This window comes from Camelus ferus, chromosome 7, assembly GCF_009834535.1.
Source record: "Camelus ferus isolate YT-003-E chromosome 7, BCGSAC_Cfer_1.0, whole genome shotgun sequence".
NCBI lineage: Eukaryota > Metazoa > Chordata > Mammalia > Artiodactyla > Camelidae > Camelus > Camelus ferus.
In genome coordinates this window covers 77,863,262-77,879,732 of record NC_045702.1, presented here as the reverse complement: position 1 = coordinate 77,879,732, position 16,471 = coordinate 77,863,262, and the positions used below count along the sequence as shown (strand labels likewise).

At 37.1% G+C, this 16,471-nt stretch overlaps 2 protein-coding genes across 3 annotated transcripts in view; one reads left to right on the top strand and one right to left on the bottom strand.

Moving 5' to 3' along the window:
• Positions 1-868: 868 nt before the first annotated feature.
• On the bottom strand, positions 869-15,210 carry DUS4L (dihydrouridine synthase 4 like). 2 transcript variants are annotated; one of them, XM_032484218.1, is made up of 7 exons: positions 15,094-15,210; positions 10,591-10,727; positions 7,197-7,318; positions 4,753-4,870; positions 3,587-3,709; positions 2,580-2,806; positions 869-1,465 (listed from the first exon to the last, which is right to left on the bottom strand). In XM_032484218.1, the coding sequence occupies exons 2-7, from the start codon at positions 10,704-10,706 to the stop codon at positions 1,206-1,208; spliced, it is 966 nt and encodes a 321-aa protein (XP_032340109.1). In that variant the 5' UTR covers positions 10,707-10,727; positions 15,094-15,210; the 3' UTR covers positions 869-1,205. The 2 variants fall into 2 exon arrangements, with proteins under 2 accessions (XP_032340109.1, XP_014415289.1); XM_014559803.2 differs by having other exon boundaries at positions 14,984-15,172.
• COG5 (component of oligomeric golgi complex 5) overlaps positions 15,016-16,471 on the top strand; it is a 237,564-nt gene continuing 236,108 nt past the window's right edge. The window contains exon 1 of the mRNA XM_032484216.1: positions 15,016-15,363. Coding sequence (XP_032340107.1) covers positions 15,270-15,363 — 94 coding nt within the window. The 5' untranslated portion in view covers positions 15,016-15,269. The remainder of the gene's footprint in view (positions 15,364-16,471) is intronic.

Sequence of the window (16,471 nt, the reverse complement as noted above, 5' to 3'; positions counted from 1 at the left end):
TTCATTTAATATTCCCAAACTCTTGAATTAAAGTTTTAGTTAATTGTCTCCTTATAATAATTTTTATGAGGGTAATATAGACCCATATCTTAATTACAGAACTTTTATTTTAACCTGAGATAATTCTTGCAGTGGTACAGTCACCACTAACAAAATTCTACTAGTATTCCCAAACCATGGAACTTTAAAGTTAAAATTATCATCAACTGCTGGGAGGAATAAAAATGTTACTAAAAACAGGGTATGAAAACTAGGTTTTTAAATTAAAATAAAACCTGGTTACTATTCTCCAGGAAATAATATTTCAAATACACAGGTGTCCCTCAGTATCCGCAGGGGATTGGTTCCAGGACTCTAATGGATACCAAAATTTGTGGATGCTCAAGTCCCACATACAAGCGGTCTGGATCAGTGTAGCACAGCTGACTCTCCGTATCCCTGGACACCGAGGGCCAACTGAGTAACTATCTACAGATTAGTTACCACATTGTTTATACTTAACATGTGGGAGATGGAAATTAGTATTATCATTTTAGATACAGGTATACTTACCAAGCTCTCAAACTTCTAAGTCTCTAGAAGTCTTGAAATGTAACAAATTTAATGTCACTTAAAGAATTTTTTGGAATCTTAGTTTTAAATTATAGAAAACATCACATCTAATTAAATTCTGTTACATACAAATTTAGAACAAATACCTTGAGGTATGTAATTCATGAATTAGGAAGTAGTTTGGTTTTCCAATTTGAACTTTTAATTTAAACCCTGAATGCAAGTCTATACAGAATTTCTTGTTCCTTCTGCACTTGTTTTTATTTAAAACATACTTCATGTTAACTTAACAGATACGATACTACATGAGTCATACTTTCAGTATTAAAAAGTTTCATTTATTAAAAAATGTTAAAAACACAATTCCTTTAGAAAAAAAATTCCCACTTTTTAAAATTCATAATAGGCTTCAGAGCAATGTTTGTCAATGTTTGAACCACCTGGGGTCTTCTTTAAAACTAAATTTTGGGTCCATCCTAGAGATCTACTGAGTTGAAATTTCTGAGGATGGGGTCTAGGAGTGATTTTTTAAAATTCTCTCAAGGCATTGTTTTTATACTAATGTTTGAGAGCCACTCATTCAAAGTAAAAACCAGGATGTGACCTTGAGTGGTTTCACTGAAGATATAAAATGAAGCATACGTTAAACTAATTTAGGAAGTCCAGTCAATCCCATAATGGTCTGTAAGGTAATCTAAGACTGCTGATGTGCTTGACAAAGCGTTAAATACTCTTTTTTCCTGCCTTGAAGTTATCTTTTCCATCATGTACATTAAATGTTGATGGAAACACATATACGGAGTTCCAAGTTCAAGAGCAATGTCAACCCAGTCCCAGATGCATTTCAGTGGGGTTTCCTCATATCCAGCAAACATGGCCGGGTTTCCTAAGAGTCCTCTTGCAACCATGACACCTACAAATTAAAGCACATCACATTTGTCCACACATTAAGAACTCATGGTTATAAGGTCAAACTCAATTAAATAAATTGAGAATATTAAAAAATAAAGTACTATTACAAGGTTTCACAATGTCCTTATATTAATCTAATTCTTATTAAACAATTTATTTTGATACTTTTTCTAAAAACCAGTTAGGTTTAAATGTACTTACAGTACTTTTTTTTCTTATTTTTTAAAGACTTCTACATCACAAAATTAGTCCTTAGGGTTTTTTTAGGGTAAATCTGGACTGTCATAAAATGAGTTTGCTGAAGTTAACTTAATCTGCATTCTCCCATCTCACAACAGGTATCACAGGGCTTGATATGCCAAAGTTTAAGGGGATAATGAAACTGCACAGCAGTCTGGGGTTCCTTTGGCTCCTGTGTCTACTCTTTAAAAAAAAATTAATTAATTGAAATATAGTTGATTTATAATGTGTTAGTTTCTGTGTACAGCGAACTGATTCAGTTATATTCTTTTTCACATTGTTTCCATTATAGTTTATTACAAGATACTGAGAATAGTTTCCTGTGCTATCCAGTAGGACCTGGTTGTTTATCTGTTTTACGTATAGTAATTTGTGTTTGCTAATCCCAAACTCCGAATTTATCCTTCCCATCCTTCCCCTTTGCTAACCCTAAATTTGTTTTCTGTGTTTGTCTATTTCTATTTTGTAAATAAGTTCATGTGAATCATGCTTTAGCGTCTACGTGTAAGTGATACTACAAGATATTTGTCCTATGACCACTCTTGTTTTCATTAATTTTCATTTCTATTCTACATAGTCTATTTTACTAATAGGCTATCTGGAAGATTCTTAACTGGTCACTCACTGCATATGATGGTAGGAGAAAAGTAACTGAATCACTTTTCCTCAATTAAAATAATCTCATTTCTAAATAGAAGAATTAAAATCATTTTAATAAATTGCTTAGCTTAAATTAGTACAACAGGGAAATATGGCTCTGTTTGAAAGAGAAATCATTAAAATCACATTAACATTACTCTCCTACCCCCACTCAAAAAAATTTTTTTTTTTTTTTTGCTAATTAAAAGACAAAAACTCAAGTACTTATTTCTTACCATCTGTCCCAGTAGTATGCCACACATTTTCTGCTTCTTTTAGGCTTCTGATGTCTCCATTAGCGATTACAGGTATAGACAAACTTCCCTTAATTATTTTAATGGCCTCATAGTGAACTGGCTGATGTCTTTCTTCAACAGTTCTTCCATGGACTGTGATCCAGGAAACTCCTGTTGCTTCAGCCTTTCGACAAAGATCTACAGTTCTTGTAAGGTCATCATGGATCCTATAATTTCAGAATTATATCTATCTTTTCATGGCACACAAAGCTTAATGCTAAAATCAGTAAACTGAAAAAAACAGTATTTCATCTATTATTTAGTTAGCTTTGCTATGTCATATTATCACTGCCTGTCACTGTCAGTAAAGTTTTGTTCAGGAATCCAATTTCCATTTAAGACCTTGAATTTAGCTATTTCATGACTGGAAACAATAGGATGACCAAGTAAGTTTTACCTAGTGCTCCTCTCTTTTGGCTTTTGATAACTGAAAAATTCATCAAAGTACTGTCACAGATGAATTGAAAGTTCGTATCTTAATATCTGCTGTGCATGCCCCAATCCACAAGTTGGAAAAGTATAATCATGAATCTTAAAATAGATTTTTTAACCTATTACCCCAAAGCTAATTTATAGTTTATTTTCTTTTCATTGTGAAATTTTAGCGCAAATATCATTCCTATTTTCTACTCTTGGCATCAGGAATGTTTCTTAGCATGAATTAGTTAAATAGTACAAGGAAAAAATTATTTCTTTGGGGAGAAGTTTTTTTTTTTAATAATAAAGGGATACTTTAATTTTTCTTAAAAAATATGAAGAAGTTGTTTTGGATTATAAATGAAAATTATGGTATATATTCATTTACTAAATGCTTGTTTCAACATTTTTATATCCCAGATGCCTATTTATTGAGAAAGGATATCCCCACACCCCTAGACAAAAGGAATGTTCTTTTATTCCCTAAGTAATGATTATCTTGTCAATAGATTAAAAAATATTGTCTTTACCTTATTTTAATAGATACTGAAAATCTGGGATCTTCCACTTGATGTTTTACTTGTTTCACCATATCTTGAACAAGCTCTGGCCTGTTTATTAAGCAAGCTCCGTAGCCTTCTGCCAGTGCCCACCTGCATAAAGTAAACACAACAATAAATAAATTGTAAATAGCTGGAAGAGAAGATACAATTCTAAAAGCACTGTAACTGTATCTACCTATTTTTCTGCCTAGCAATCTGGAATGGAACCAGATTTTTAAATTCATTGATACAACATTTCGAAGTGTATCAAGATTAGAAAAACATGTTCCCAGGTCAAGAAGTACTTAGGGGAAATAGTTTTCACTGGCAAGTGAGAAAATTAAAGTTCAGTCAACCAAAACAGATTTAAGTATTTATAATTAATTGGAATTACTTCAGGTTTTTTAAATTCCAAATTTGATGTTTATTGTACATAACAAGAGATTTTATTAATCTTAAGAATAGAAACCTATTTTTGGCCTACAGCATTCCAACACCACTAAACAGCTTATTGAACTCCCCTAATGAGTATACAAATATGTCTAATCTGATTTGGATTATACTATACATAAGACCTCAGTTTTATTCTTTGAACACATTTTAAGTTATTGACAGATAATCTAATACCGTACCAGGAAGGTAGGGATATTACCATCAAATTAAGTACATCCTATCCCAGTTACTCAGACTCAACCAAGTAACTACAGTATAGAAAGAAAAGGTAATTATAAGAAGGAATGGAAATTAATTAGGAGAAAGCAAGTGGTGATCTCCCAAATTGTAGAATCATAATGTTTAGAGCAAGTATGTCTGACATAGCAGTAAAAATATGTTTTAGAGATTGCTATAAACATCAGAATCTCACATTACTATGTATGGATGTGTTTCAAGGCAGATCCACACATAAAAACATTTTTAGCAGGGAGGTGAGACAAAAACTTGTCAAGGGTCTATACATTGTTTTAGCCACCAGAAAATACCCTTGTATGTATGTTTATAAATAGTATTTCCTTATTTTTTTCTTCTTATTTAAAGCCCAAGTTTTTTTTATCTCTATTTTCCTTACTTTTTAATTTTTGGCAATGGTAGTTTACCATGTTCACATAATTTTTTCTAATCTTTTTGAAAATTCTTCCAACTTCTTTGAGCTTTACCTCTGAGGGCAACCACAGTTAATGTCTATTCCATTCGCATAAGGACAGACTATACGAGCAGCATCAGATAAAATTCTTGCATCATTAGCAGCAAACTGAACAATCAATGGGCAATCACCTGATAAAATGAATAGCTCAACATTAAAATTCACAGAAACACACACACATACACACACACATGAGATATGAAATTCTAACATCTGTACGGGATAAAATAACAATAATTATTTTTAGCCTAAGAAGCATCTGTTCAAACAAGACAGCATTAAGATATTTTAAATTATATGCAATTTACACTTGGTACAAATTCAAACAATATAAAATATGATAAAATGTAAAGTTCAACATTCTTGCCAAGCAGACCCCTTTCCCAAAGGTGGGAATTAGTTTTCTGCATTCCACAACAATTTTATGTATACTTGTAAAATTGAAGTAAATGTGACCATTCTATGAACATTGCTGTGCCTACTGCTTTTTCCCCTGGATGTATCTGGAAGCTGCACTCCGACCTGTTTTCCTCTTTCTAGTGGCATATTCCGGTGTATGGATGGACCATACAGTGTACTTCGAGATTGTTCTTCATTTGTGGCTCTTGGAAACAATGCTGCAATAAGGATACTCCTATATACATGCTTCTGTGAGTATATTCACAGAGTAAATTTCTAGGAGTAAAACCGCTGGGCAGGTATCTAACATTTTGAAAGATATTAAAATTTTTCTTTCAAGAGTTTACCAATATAGATACACACCAATGTGGGTGACAGTTCCTGTTTCCTTATAACTAATCCTACCCTAAATACACACCCCTCCCCTCACAAATAAAAATAAATAAAAATCAATAACTGCACACCCAACAGCATGTGTTTACTTGTGGGCTCTCTATCCATAGTCTTTGCACATTTCTCTATGTGCAGTTTTTCTTTTAATTGTTCCTTTTTTTCTTCTTTAAGTTTTAAAAATAAAACAAAGAAATTAACTCTGTTCTCTGTCATAAATACAAAAAATCTTATATTTCCCCCAGTTTTTAGTTTGTCTTTATCTTTGCTCTTTCTTACACATAAAAGTTTAAATTTTAATATAGCCAAATGTATCAGAGCTTCCCTAGGTTTTAAAGGACATATTTTTCTCATTTTTGGGTGTTATAAATTCTGAATAGATATATTTCAATTTTTCTGAAGTTTTTTTGAGGACTGCCCTGTATGGGATTCACCAGGTGCTTGCCAAAGTGAAGACCAGTGGGTTCTGGGTATCACTCTTGTTCCACTGATTCAGAATTTCTGTGGCAATCCCGATTTACAGTGTTATTATGGGATAGGAGAATTTGCTTTTTCCTGAGGATGTAGGGTGCTTTCTCTTTTGTAACTCACGGGAGTTAGAGAATTTCAGTTTAACAACTATTTATTGGTCAAACATATTTTCAACACTGTACTAGAAGCTGAGGGTATAAATCAACAAGTAATAGTTCCAACCCTCAGGGAGCCCATAGTACAGTGAGGAGAGACAGGCATATAAAGAGGAAATTATTGTACAGTAGGATTAAGTACAACAGAAGGCCATGCTTAAGAGAGGGCACATGAATGGAGGGTGATTAATAAAGGTAATAAACAACTTCAGAACATTAAGAAGCATGAGCTGTCCTTTCCCAGAAAGACAGGGATCTGAGGGACAGGCACTGACTGTGAAGTAGAAGAGTGTGAGAGATTAGGGCACGTTTAGGGACGTAAAATAACAGCATTTTTGAAGAATAAAGTCAGTGGGCTATGAAGAGAAATCTAATGACAGATAAAGCTGCAGAACATGTATTCAGAGGCTAGATCATGAAGAACTTCATATATCATCCATGGGTGCTGGAAGTTTACTCTTTAGGTCAGTGGTTCTCAATCTTTAGCAAGATCAGAATCACCTGGAGGGCTTTTTAAACCACAGACTGCCCGACACATACCCACAGTTTCTAATTCAATAGGCCTGGGGTGGAGTCTGGGAATTTCCATTTCTAACAAGTTTTCAGATAATGCTGATGCTACTGGTCTGGGAAATCACACTCTGAGAACCACTGTTTTAGGCAATGAGAGGCTGAAGGAAGATTCTGAGCAGGGAAAAGAAGTGATCACATTTACATTTTAGGAAGGTCACTTTGGGCTGCCTGGATGATAGTCTGAAATGGGTTATGACTGGAGGCAGTGAGATATGAATCTCAGCTAATAGTCCAGGTGAAAGGACAGGGCCTTAATTAAAGCTGACACGCTCTGATAGAGTGTCCATAGTTTACAAGGCACTGAGTAAAAACATATTGAAAAACTTATTAAAAATGTATTTAAAAACTAAAAGATTTAAAAATAAAATCTCCAAACTGTGTTGTCTCTGATTAGTCAAGATTGTTTAGATTTTTTGTTTGTTTGTTTTTTTAAGTTTTACAAAGTTAGCAAACTCTAGCTTTCACATACCTCGGTTTGTGGTGAATTCACTGTCTCTGGCTTTTGTGGATTTGACAAAATCCGCAGCAACTATCATTGGTGTATAGCACAGATCACAACTGTATTTTCTGACTAGTGTTCTAAAAGCCAACCTGTGAGCATACAAAACTTTAATTAGGCATTTAAAAAACACCATAATCATGTATACTTCGGAGTTTAATTTAGTTAGTTATTCAATATTTATTAGAGGAAAGTTCTCCTATAAGTGGATGCAGCAGATGGGCCTTCCCCTGTTCCTCCTGCTCAGATAACTAAAACCCTGGCTATCACGTACAAACAAACATAGGGAAGCACTGCAAGGTGGAGAAAAGAGAGCAGTGACCTCGGGCAGGACCTAAGGAATGACAATGGTGAGTTGTCTGGGTTTTCTTTTTGCCTCAAATATCCCAGATTTGAAGCTGCATAAGCTGACAATCTGAAAACACCAGTGCGTGCAGACAAAAACAGCCCCAATAAAAGCCCGCTCTCTCTAACCAAAGGGCGGCCTGGCAAGACAAAAAGGTTTTAGATAAGAATGGCTCTACTCCAGCCCATCACCAGAGAAAAAACTGTGGCCCCCTACTCCACAAGCAAAGGTCGAGTGAGGAGGCTAGACTTCTACCTTTCCAAAGCTGTAACAAGGTTCTCCAGCACCCCTCCACAGTGGTGCTGGAGAAGGCCAGGTAGGGAGCTGAGGCTTTAATCCCTGCTGGCCAGTAAACAAGGAGGGTATTAGTGGAGACCACGTGGGGAGCCAGGAATTCCACGTCTACCCAGCACTAGTGAGGTGCCCTGCTCCCTCCTCTCTGCGAGTAGTATCAGAGAATGCCTGGCACAGAGCCAGGACTTGCATCACTGCCCACCAATTACCAGGACACCCCCTGCATGGGGAGCTGGAACTCTCACCTCAGCTCAGCAGTAATGAGGAGCCCCATGCCCCCAGGGTGTTAAAGGAGACCAAGTGGAAAACCTAGACTTCTACCTCCACCTGAGAGTAATGAGGTGGTGCCTTCTCATCCTTCCCCTGCTGTGGTGGTGTCAGGAAAAGCTAGTTAAAACAGACATTTCAATATTCAGAATCAATCAATGTAATCCACCATATTAACAGGCTAAAGATGAAATAAAAAAAAATCACACGATTGTACCAACCGATGCAGAAAAGGCACTTGACAGAACAATATTCATAATTAAAAAAAAAAAACTGACTCCCAGAAAAACAGGAATAAGAGGGAACTTTCTTGACTTGATAAGAAGTATCCACAAAAAATTCTACAGTTACCATTACACTTAAAGGTCAAAGACAGAACAATTGTCCCCTGGATCAAGAACAAAGGAAAGATACCTGCTCCCATCACTCTTTACATAGTGCTCAAACTTCTAGTCAGTGCAGTCAGGCATGAAAAAAGAAATGAAAGGCATATGATGGAAAGGAAGAAGTAAAACTGTATCTACTTGCAGATGACATGACTGTCTCCTTAGATACTCCCGAGGAATTTATAAGAGCCTCCTAGTACCAGTGAGTGATTTTATCAAGTTCATAGGATATAAGATCAACATAGAAAAAGCAATTTTACTTCTATAAACAAGCAATGAACAAATGGACACTGAAACTAAACATACAATAACAACTGGTGTGAGCCTTACAAAATAGGTTAAGACTTTGCATGCTAAAAACTATACAACACTGATGAAAGATGCCAAAGATCTACATAAATGACTGTGTTCACGAGGAGACTCAACACAGTAGGGAATTCAATTCTTCCCAAATTGATATACATAAATCAGCATCACTACATAATATGATTCTTATGGAAATTCCAGCAAGATTTTTTTATAGATATAGAAAAGTTCATCCTAAAATTTATTTGGGAAGTCAGAGGAACTAGAATACCTAAAACAACTTTGGAAAAGTGGGATCTTTCAGTCTCCCTAATTTCAAGACTCATTATATAGCTACAGTAATCAAAACCGTGTGATACTGGTGGAGGGACAGATACACAGATCAATGGCTCAGAAAAGAGAATGCAGAAGAAGAACGACACAAACATGCCCAGGTGATTTTTGATAAAGATGCAAAAATAATTCAACAGCTTTTTCAATAAATTGTGCTGGAGTAATTAGACATCCATAGGCAAAAAAATGAACCTCAACGTAAGTGTCACACTTAGACAAAAATTAACTCAAAGAACTTAAATGTAAAACATAAACTAGAGGACTTTCAGAAAAAATTTAGGGGAGAAAATCTTTAGTATCTAGAGAGCTACACAAAGATTCCTTATTCTCAACAACAAAAGCACAACTTGCAAAGGAAAAACTGTTAAATGGACTTCATTACACAAAAACTGTTGCTCTCCAAAAGATCTTGTTAAGAGTATGAAAAGACAAGCCAAAAGGAAACATATGCATACCACCTACCTGACAAAAGAGTAGTATCTGGAATATAAAGAGAAACTCTCAAAACTTATTAGTAAACAAAACCACAACAACAAAAAATAGGTTTGAAAAATGGGCAAAGGGCTTGAATAGACATTTCTCCAAAGAAGATATACAAATGGCCAATGAGCACATGAAAACATGCTCAACATCACTAGAAAAATACAAATAAATACTACAGTGAGGGGAGGAGGGTATAGCTCAAGTGGTAGAGTGAATGCCTAGCATGTCGGAGGCTGTGAGTTCAATCCCCAGTACCTCCATTAAAAAAAAGATTAAATAAATAAACCTAGTTACCTCCAAACCTTCCCCCTCTAACCACCCCCCAAAAAACTAAACTAACAAAACTGCAATGAGATACTCTACATCCAATAATATGTATAATAAAACAGCAACAACAAAAGCCCCAGAAAATAACAAATGTTGGTAAGAATGCTGAGAAACTGAAACCCTTGTGCACTGCTGGTGGGAGTGTAAAATGGTGTAGCTTCTACAAACAGCAGCATAGCAATTCCTCAAAAATTAAAAATAGAACTGCCCATATGATCTAGCAATTCCACCTCTGGGCATATACCCCAAGGAACTGAGAGCAGGGTCTCAAACAGATAATGATATTCATGTTTGTAGCAGCATTAGCCAAAGCAACCCCCAGCTGGGTTGAATGTATGAATGCATACACAAAATGTACTATATACACACAATGGAATATTATTCAGCTTTAAAAAGGAATTGCAGAGATTATGCTCAATGAGATAAGCCAGTCTCAAAAAGAAATACTTTGTGATTCCACTTACATTACACACATACCAGGCAAGCGGTACGACCAGCCTAAAATCATGATCCCAAAGCTGGGCATTTGGTGATCCATTTGTGGTGCCATGGTTTTACTTTTTAAAAGTCAGAGCTTAAAAAGGAAATCATGTTAGCTCATTAATCACATAACAATACTTACTTTGAATATCGAACCATGGGGGCACAGACTTTTACCAGCTGCCCAGAATGCAACATTTCTATTGGATCTTTTTTTCTTTCTTGACATGTTGTGGTTTGTAGGCAGTCACTCTTCATGAGTACAGATTTGTTTCAAATCTGAAAAAGATAATCAGTTTGTATAGAGAAAAGGTACTTTCACTTGATGAATCCCATCACTCTTAGAATTTCAATTGCTAAGAACATATTTTTCAACAGGTTTCCGGGGTCAGGACTCTTTTTAGTTTCTTTTCACAGTATCAAATAGTCTACTACAGAATTCTGCCTCTATAAGTTACAGATAGTTGTCTGCACACTGTGAAATTATGACATTTATATTCTGTACAAATTACATTTGTTCAGGCCAAACATTAACATTTTTGAATTCTATACTTAACACTGTAGTACCATTTTCTGCTCAAATTAATAAATGCTCAGGATGTGGAAAATGAGATTTTCTTCCTTAGAATACATGTCATGATTTTCCATGTTACTTTTTAGTTTTTCTATGTAACTTTGTTTGGCATTGATAAGCCAAGAAATTTGATTTGAATTATTTCACATATAGTACTCTATGTTTGGCACTTTGAAATATCTTGTTTTATCCAGGAAAGTCAAATGGCATTAACAGAACTTTATATAGTTAGCATTTCAAAGATATATTGGTATATTTAATGCTTATTCCTATTCTCAAATCCTATTTTTTTTTATTTGAATCAGGAGGCAAACAAACCTTTAATTATTGAAAAAAATTTAAGTGTGGTATTGTTTCATGGAAATTTCAACTGTAATCACATAATTGCATAGTAAATCACTATTATACCCAAAGAGGTACAAGTGATTAAATTAGGTAATTTCAAAGTGTTTTATAGTTGCTCTACTTAAAATCCTATCATTTCATAGTGCTGGCTGCTTTCCATATTTCAATTTTGGCCTTAATAACTTAGAAACAAAGATGGGCCAACTTTAGAAAAGTCTAATTGCTCAACATGCAAGTTTTTATTTGGCTATTCCTCAAAGTACTGATATAACCTAAATATAAACCAAAAACTTCAATTTATTTAGGTGGAATGTACAGCTGAAATAAGACTAACTAGTTTTAATGCACTGTTCATCACTTTATCGCTGTTTATCAGTCTGCCATCACCATCCATCCTGATGCACTCAAGTCAGAAACCTGGGGCTTGTCCTCCATCCTCCATCTCCTAGAAGTATGTCAACTAAGTAGTAGCTTTAATTAAACCTTGAGCACATCTTCACTGCCTCAGTCTCTGTACTCATAACCCCCCCACCGTGATGACTCGGACAATCTTCTCTGAATCCCAGTTGATCTTATTTTTATTCATTTAACAAATATTAAGTTCCTGCTACATGTCAGGAATACAGATAAAAATACACTTTCTGTTTCTCTAAAAATGTATTAGACTTAGACAAACTTACACAACACAATAGCTCTGATATACACACTCAGACACGATTTAAGCATTGTGGAAATAACTGTCTAGAGAAGTGAGGGAAATCAACAATAGAGGAGGGAAAGCTTAAACTGACCCTACCTGGGAGATGGTGAGGCATCCAGTTACAGAGCACAACACACACAAAGCCGAAGAAGCATGAAAATACTTGATGTTTTCAGTGAACCATTAGAAGTATAGCGCTGCTTCAGCTGTAACTAGACTAGAGAGGGTGTGAGAGGACCTAGATAGTAATGGGTCTTGATACCAAGTTAAGAGTTTTTTAGACTTTATACAGTAGGACCTTGGTTTTCCTACTCCATGGATGATTTTTACATATGCACACAGCATGTTAACATGTACATATGGCATACTTCCATGGGTATATATTTTTGTGCAAGTTGTACGTCTCTCCTTGTATACTAGTTGGAACTGAAAAATTTTAGCAGGGAAATGACGTGAGCAGATTTCTGTTTTACAAAGATTCCACTGGAGAGTTTAGGGCTGTTGATAAAATATCAATAAGGAGGCCACAGTAGTAGACCAGGCCATGTGTAATGAGTGTGTGATCTGGGACAGTGGGAGTGAGGACAGAGGAAAGGGAACACATTTAGGAGTTATTTAGAAGTGAAAATAAACCAGCAAGACATTTAGGAGGTGAAAATCACTTGATGACAGCACACGTTAGGTAATGAGAGAGAATTCTAGTATGGTGTGTATACTTTTAGCTTTAGAGACTAGGTGGATGGTAATTCCAATCAATGAGACAGAGAGACAGAAGGAGGAACAGGCTTTGGCAGGGAAACATGGGAAACACACTTGGGCACACTGAACTTGAGGTACTCGGGATTTCCTGGTGGTGATGCCTCATAACTGGTTATATAGATATGGTGCTCAAGAAAAAGCTAGGGATATAGATTGAGAATCTTTAACCTTTAGATAATTTTTTTTTTTTGGCGTGGGAGAGGGAGGGAATTAGGCATATTTATTTATCATTATTATTTTTTAATGGAGAAACCGGGGATTAAACCCAGGACCTTGTGCATGCTAAGCATGCACTCTACCACTAAGCTATAGACTCCCCACTAATCTTCAGGTAATATGTTGAAACTAAAAACATGGACAAAGCACTTATGGATGTCATATATTGTAGAAATCCTTAGAAGCACCAACATTTAAATAAAAGAGGAAAAAAAGAATGCAAAGGAGACAGAGATGAACTCTTGAGCTGGGAGGAATGAACTTGAAATGTGAAATTCAAAACCCAAGAGAGAGGATAATTACAAAGGAGGGAGGGGATAAGCATCTTAAATATTACAGAAAAGTTAAGTAAGGTAAAGACTAAAAAGTGTCCAATGGCAACTAGGTCATTAGTGACTTCAGCAAGAATAATTCCATTCTTCTTCATTCTTGTAGACCCTGTACATGGCACAAAGAATGGCTCCCTTAACATGTATTTGCTGAATGAATAAATCAGTAGTTCTCAATCTTGGTTATGTATTAGAATGATCTGGGGAACTTTTAAGAAGCAGGATGCCCAAACCATATGCGGACCAATTACATGCAAATCTCTGGCCTTAAGATTTAGGCATCAGGGGTTGTTAAAAGTTCTCCAGGTGATTTTAATATGCACCCAAGCTTGGGAATAAATAAACCCACATTCTTCAAAGCACCTGTTACAATTGTTTGTTTAAATGGGCTTCTACCTACCTATCAGCTCCTTTGGGATAAGAGAGGGATTGAGTCATATGTTTGTAAACTCATGCTGCTATATATATAGTAGGGACTCAAAACTCTTCCTTGAAGGAATGACTACTATGCAATTTTTCAAAAAATTTTCAATCTAAAAGCCAACGGGGAAAAAAGCAATTCATAATCCAAAGATAATGCTTATTCATCGTTAATATTCAAAAATTATCAAAACCAAATTTTGTGTATTATAGATAACGAAACAATGTGAGACTGAGCACACTGCCCCTGACAATCTGTGTGACCTCCATTCATAACAATCAATCTTACTCACACCATGACTGATAACAAATTATATTAAGGAAAAAGGGAAAGAAACAAAGTAAGGAGAAAGTATAATGCAGTGTACCAAGCCTTTCTTACCTGAGTTGTTAGGAGTATTTAATGCATTTAGACTTATAAAGTACTTCGAACAGCGTTTGGCACAGGTAAGGACTATTCTCACACCTTCTCGAAATACTGTTAGTATAATCAATTGAACCTTTAGCTTTGGCACGGGGGAAAATTGGGTCCCTGTGTACATACTTACTTTACACAAAGGAAAAGATATATTACAGTTTTTCTTATGAGAAAATGCTTAACCTTCTTGCATACGTGTGGTTGACCGGTTAACTTATTACTATTTATTTTCAGAGAAACAGAGATGAAAAATGCAGATGTAACAGCGGAGAATATAGTAGGAACTAGCTTGATGACTTTACAGCTTCAATACCGTTAGCTGAGATACGGAAAATCCATCAATTTGTAATAAGGAAAAGTCTAGCGTCGCTCTTTGCACGGGTGAAATTAAGAGGCAGAAAAAGCATCAAGACACCGTCTTACGGGAGAGTGGGCAGAGACTGAGTCCCACTTGCCTTTTCCTGGTTCAGTCTTCGTATTTCACCGACTCTAGGCTCTCCTTAATTCTTCCCCCTATTCACCGTTTCCTTTCACAACTTTCCTCCCCAAGCTTTTTTCCCCCCCAAGCTTTTCCTGTCGACCTTTATGCCAGGAATGCGAACCAAGGCGTGTGATAGATAAAGCTGGGTCGTTATTAACACCCGCCAGCTGTGCTCGTGGGATGCAAGCGAAGCTCCCAGAAACCTCGCTCTCTTGCTTCCATCGAGAGGCCCCCGTTCTTAGGTTAAATATTTGCTTCAGAGGTAAGCGCTGTGGCCCCGTTCCGGCGCCCACCTTTTCTTGCGCCTGCGGAATGCCGCCAGCCCCAGGGGTGCGGCGGGAGACGGAGGAAAGCGCCGGCCCCACGGCCTCAGCTCCGGGTGCGCTGGGCCCTCGGCACCAACCTGCTCTGGGTCCCAGCCAGCTCCCAGCCTGTGACGGTCCAGCAGCCACAGCTGAGCGGATTCTCCAGCCCCGCCGGGAGCCACGGGCAGGGCGGAGCGGCCGGCGCCTGGATTCTACGTCATCACCCGGGCGGGCGCGGGCCGCCGTTGACGCCATCATCCCGGCACCTGCCAACATGGAAGGCGGCGACGGCGGCGTTGCTGGGGCTGGCCGTGGAGCTCCGGGCTGCGGAACGGCTGCAGCGACAGTCCGAGAGCTCCTGCAGGACGGTAAGGAGTCGGGATCTGGCCGGGCCTTGGAGCAGGGAGGCTGTCTTGCTCCGCACCTGGGCCCGGGTAGTGGACTCATCCCGTCGCTTTGCGGAAACTTTTCCAGTCTCGACGTGACCACTCCCCTCCGCCCGGCCCCCTAGAGTCTGAGTGCTGGCCTCGCCAACCTGTTTCTTCTGGGACCTGCTGTCCCCCTTTTTTCCCGGGTGTCCCGGGGATACCTCATTTCTAGATGCTTCTCAGTTCAGCTCTACCTTCTTCGCTCCTAAGGCTTCGCTGATGTTCTGATAGCCCGCACCTGGTGACTCACGTTGGCAGCCCCCGCCGCTGCCGCAGTTCTTGACCCAACGGTGAAGTGTTTAGTTCCTTGAAAAGTGTAAGACTTAGAACAGATGACAAGCGCTTAATGAAAGCGGGGCTTCATTTTAAAGTAGAGTTGGAAACATCTCTGTTAACAAATTTTTGGACTACACAGGTGGCCCCACTGAAAAGCTCGTTTGCTTGTTTTTCGCTAAGCGTTTATCCTCAACCAGACGTGGGGGAGGGTTGGGAACTTTTCACTCAGGCTGGGATTAACCATGTGTGTTGAAAGTAGCAGTCAAGTTTATTGATAGTTTTGGGCAGACGTTGCTAGAAATAAGAAGATAAATTAGACACAATACATTTGAGAAGCACATAAAATTGTGTTAATTAAATTAACATGCCCCAAATCTCTTTTCTTTCAGAATAAAGTTTAAATTTGTAAGACCCTTCTCATGTTTTTAATTTTCTTCCTTAATCGCCATCACATTCTACTTTGTATTAAAATAATTTGTATTCTTAATTTTTTTGCTGCATTGTAAAACTACATTTTATATTCTGCAGTTAATAACAGTACCTTGCATACAGTAGGTGCAGAATAAGTGTTTTTTTTAAAAATTGAACATCACAGAAGCATATGCGCACATTTGTAGACCAAAATAGGTTATAAATGAATTAAATAAAGTTTAAATTATTGTTTCCTGTTTCTACATTTTAATCATTGCCCTTAATTACTTGCCTTCTGATAATGTATATACTTTTGTCAAAACTTGTAATGATGTTTTCTGAACTAGATTGTGTTAGATTC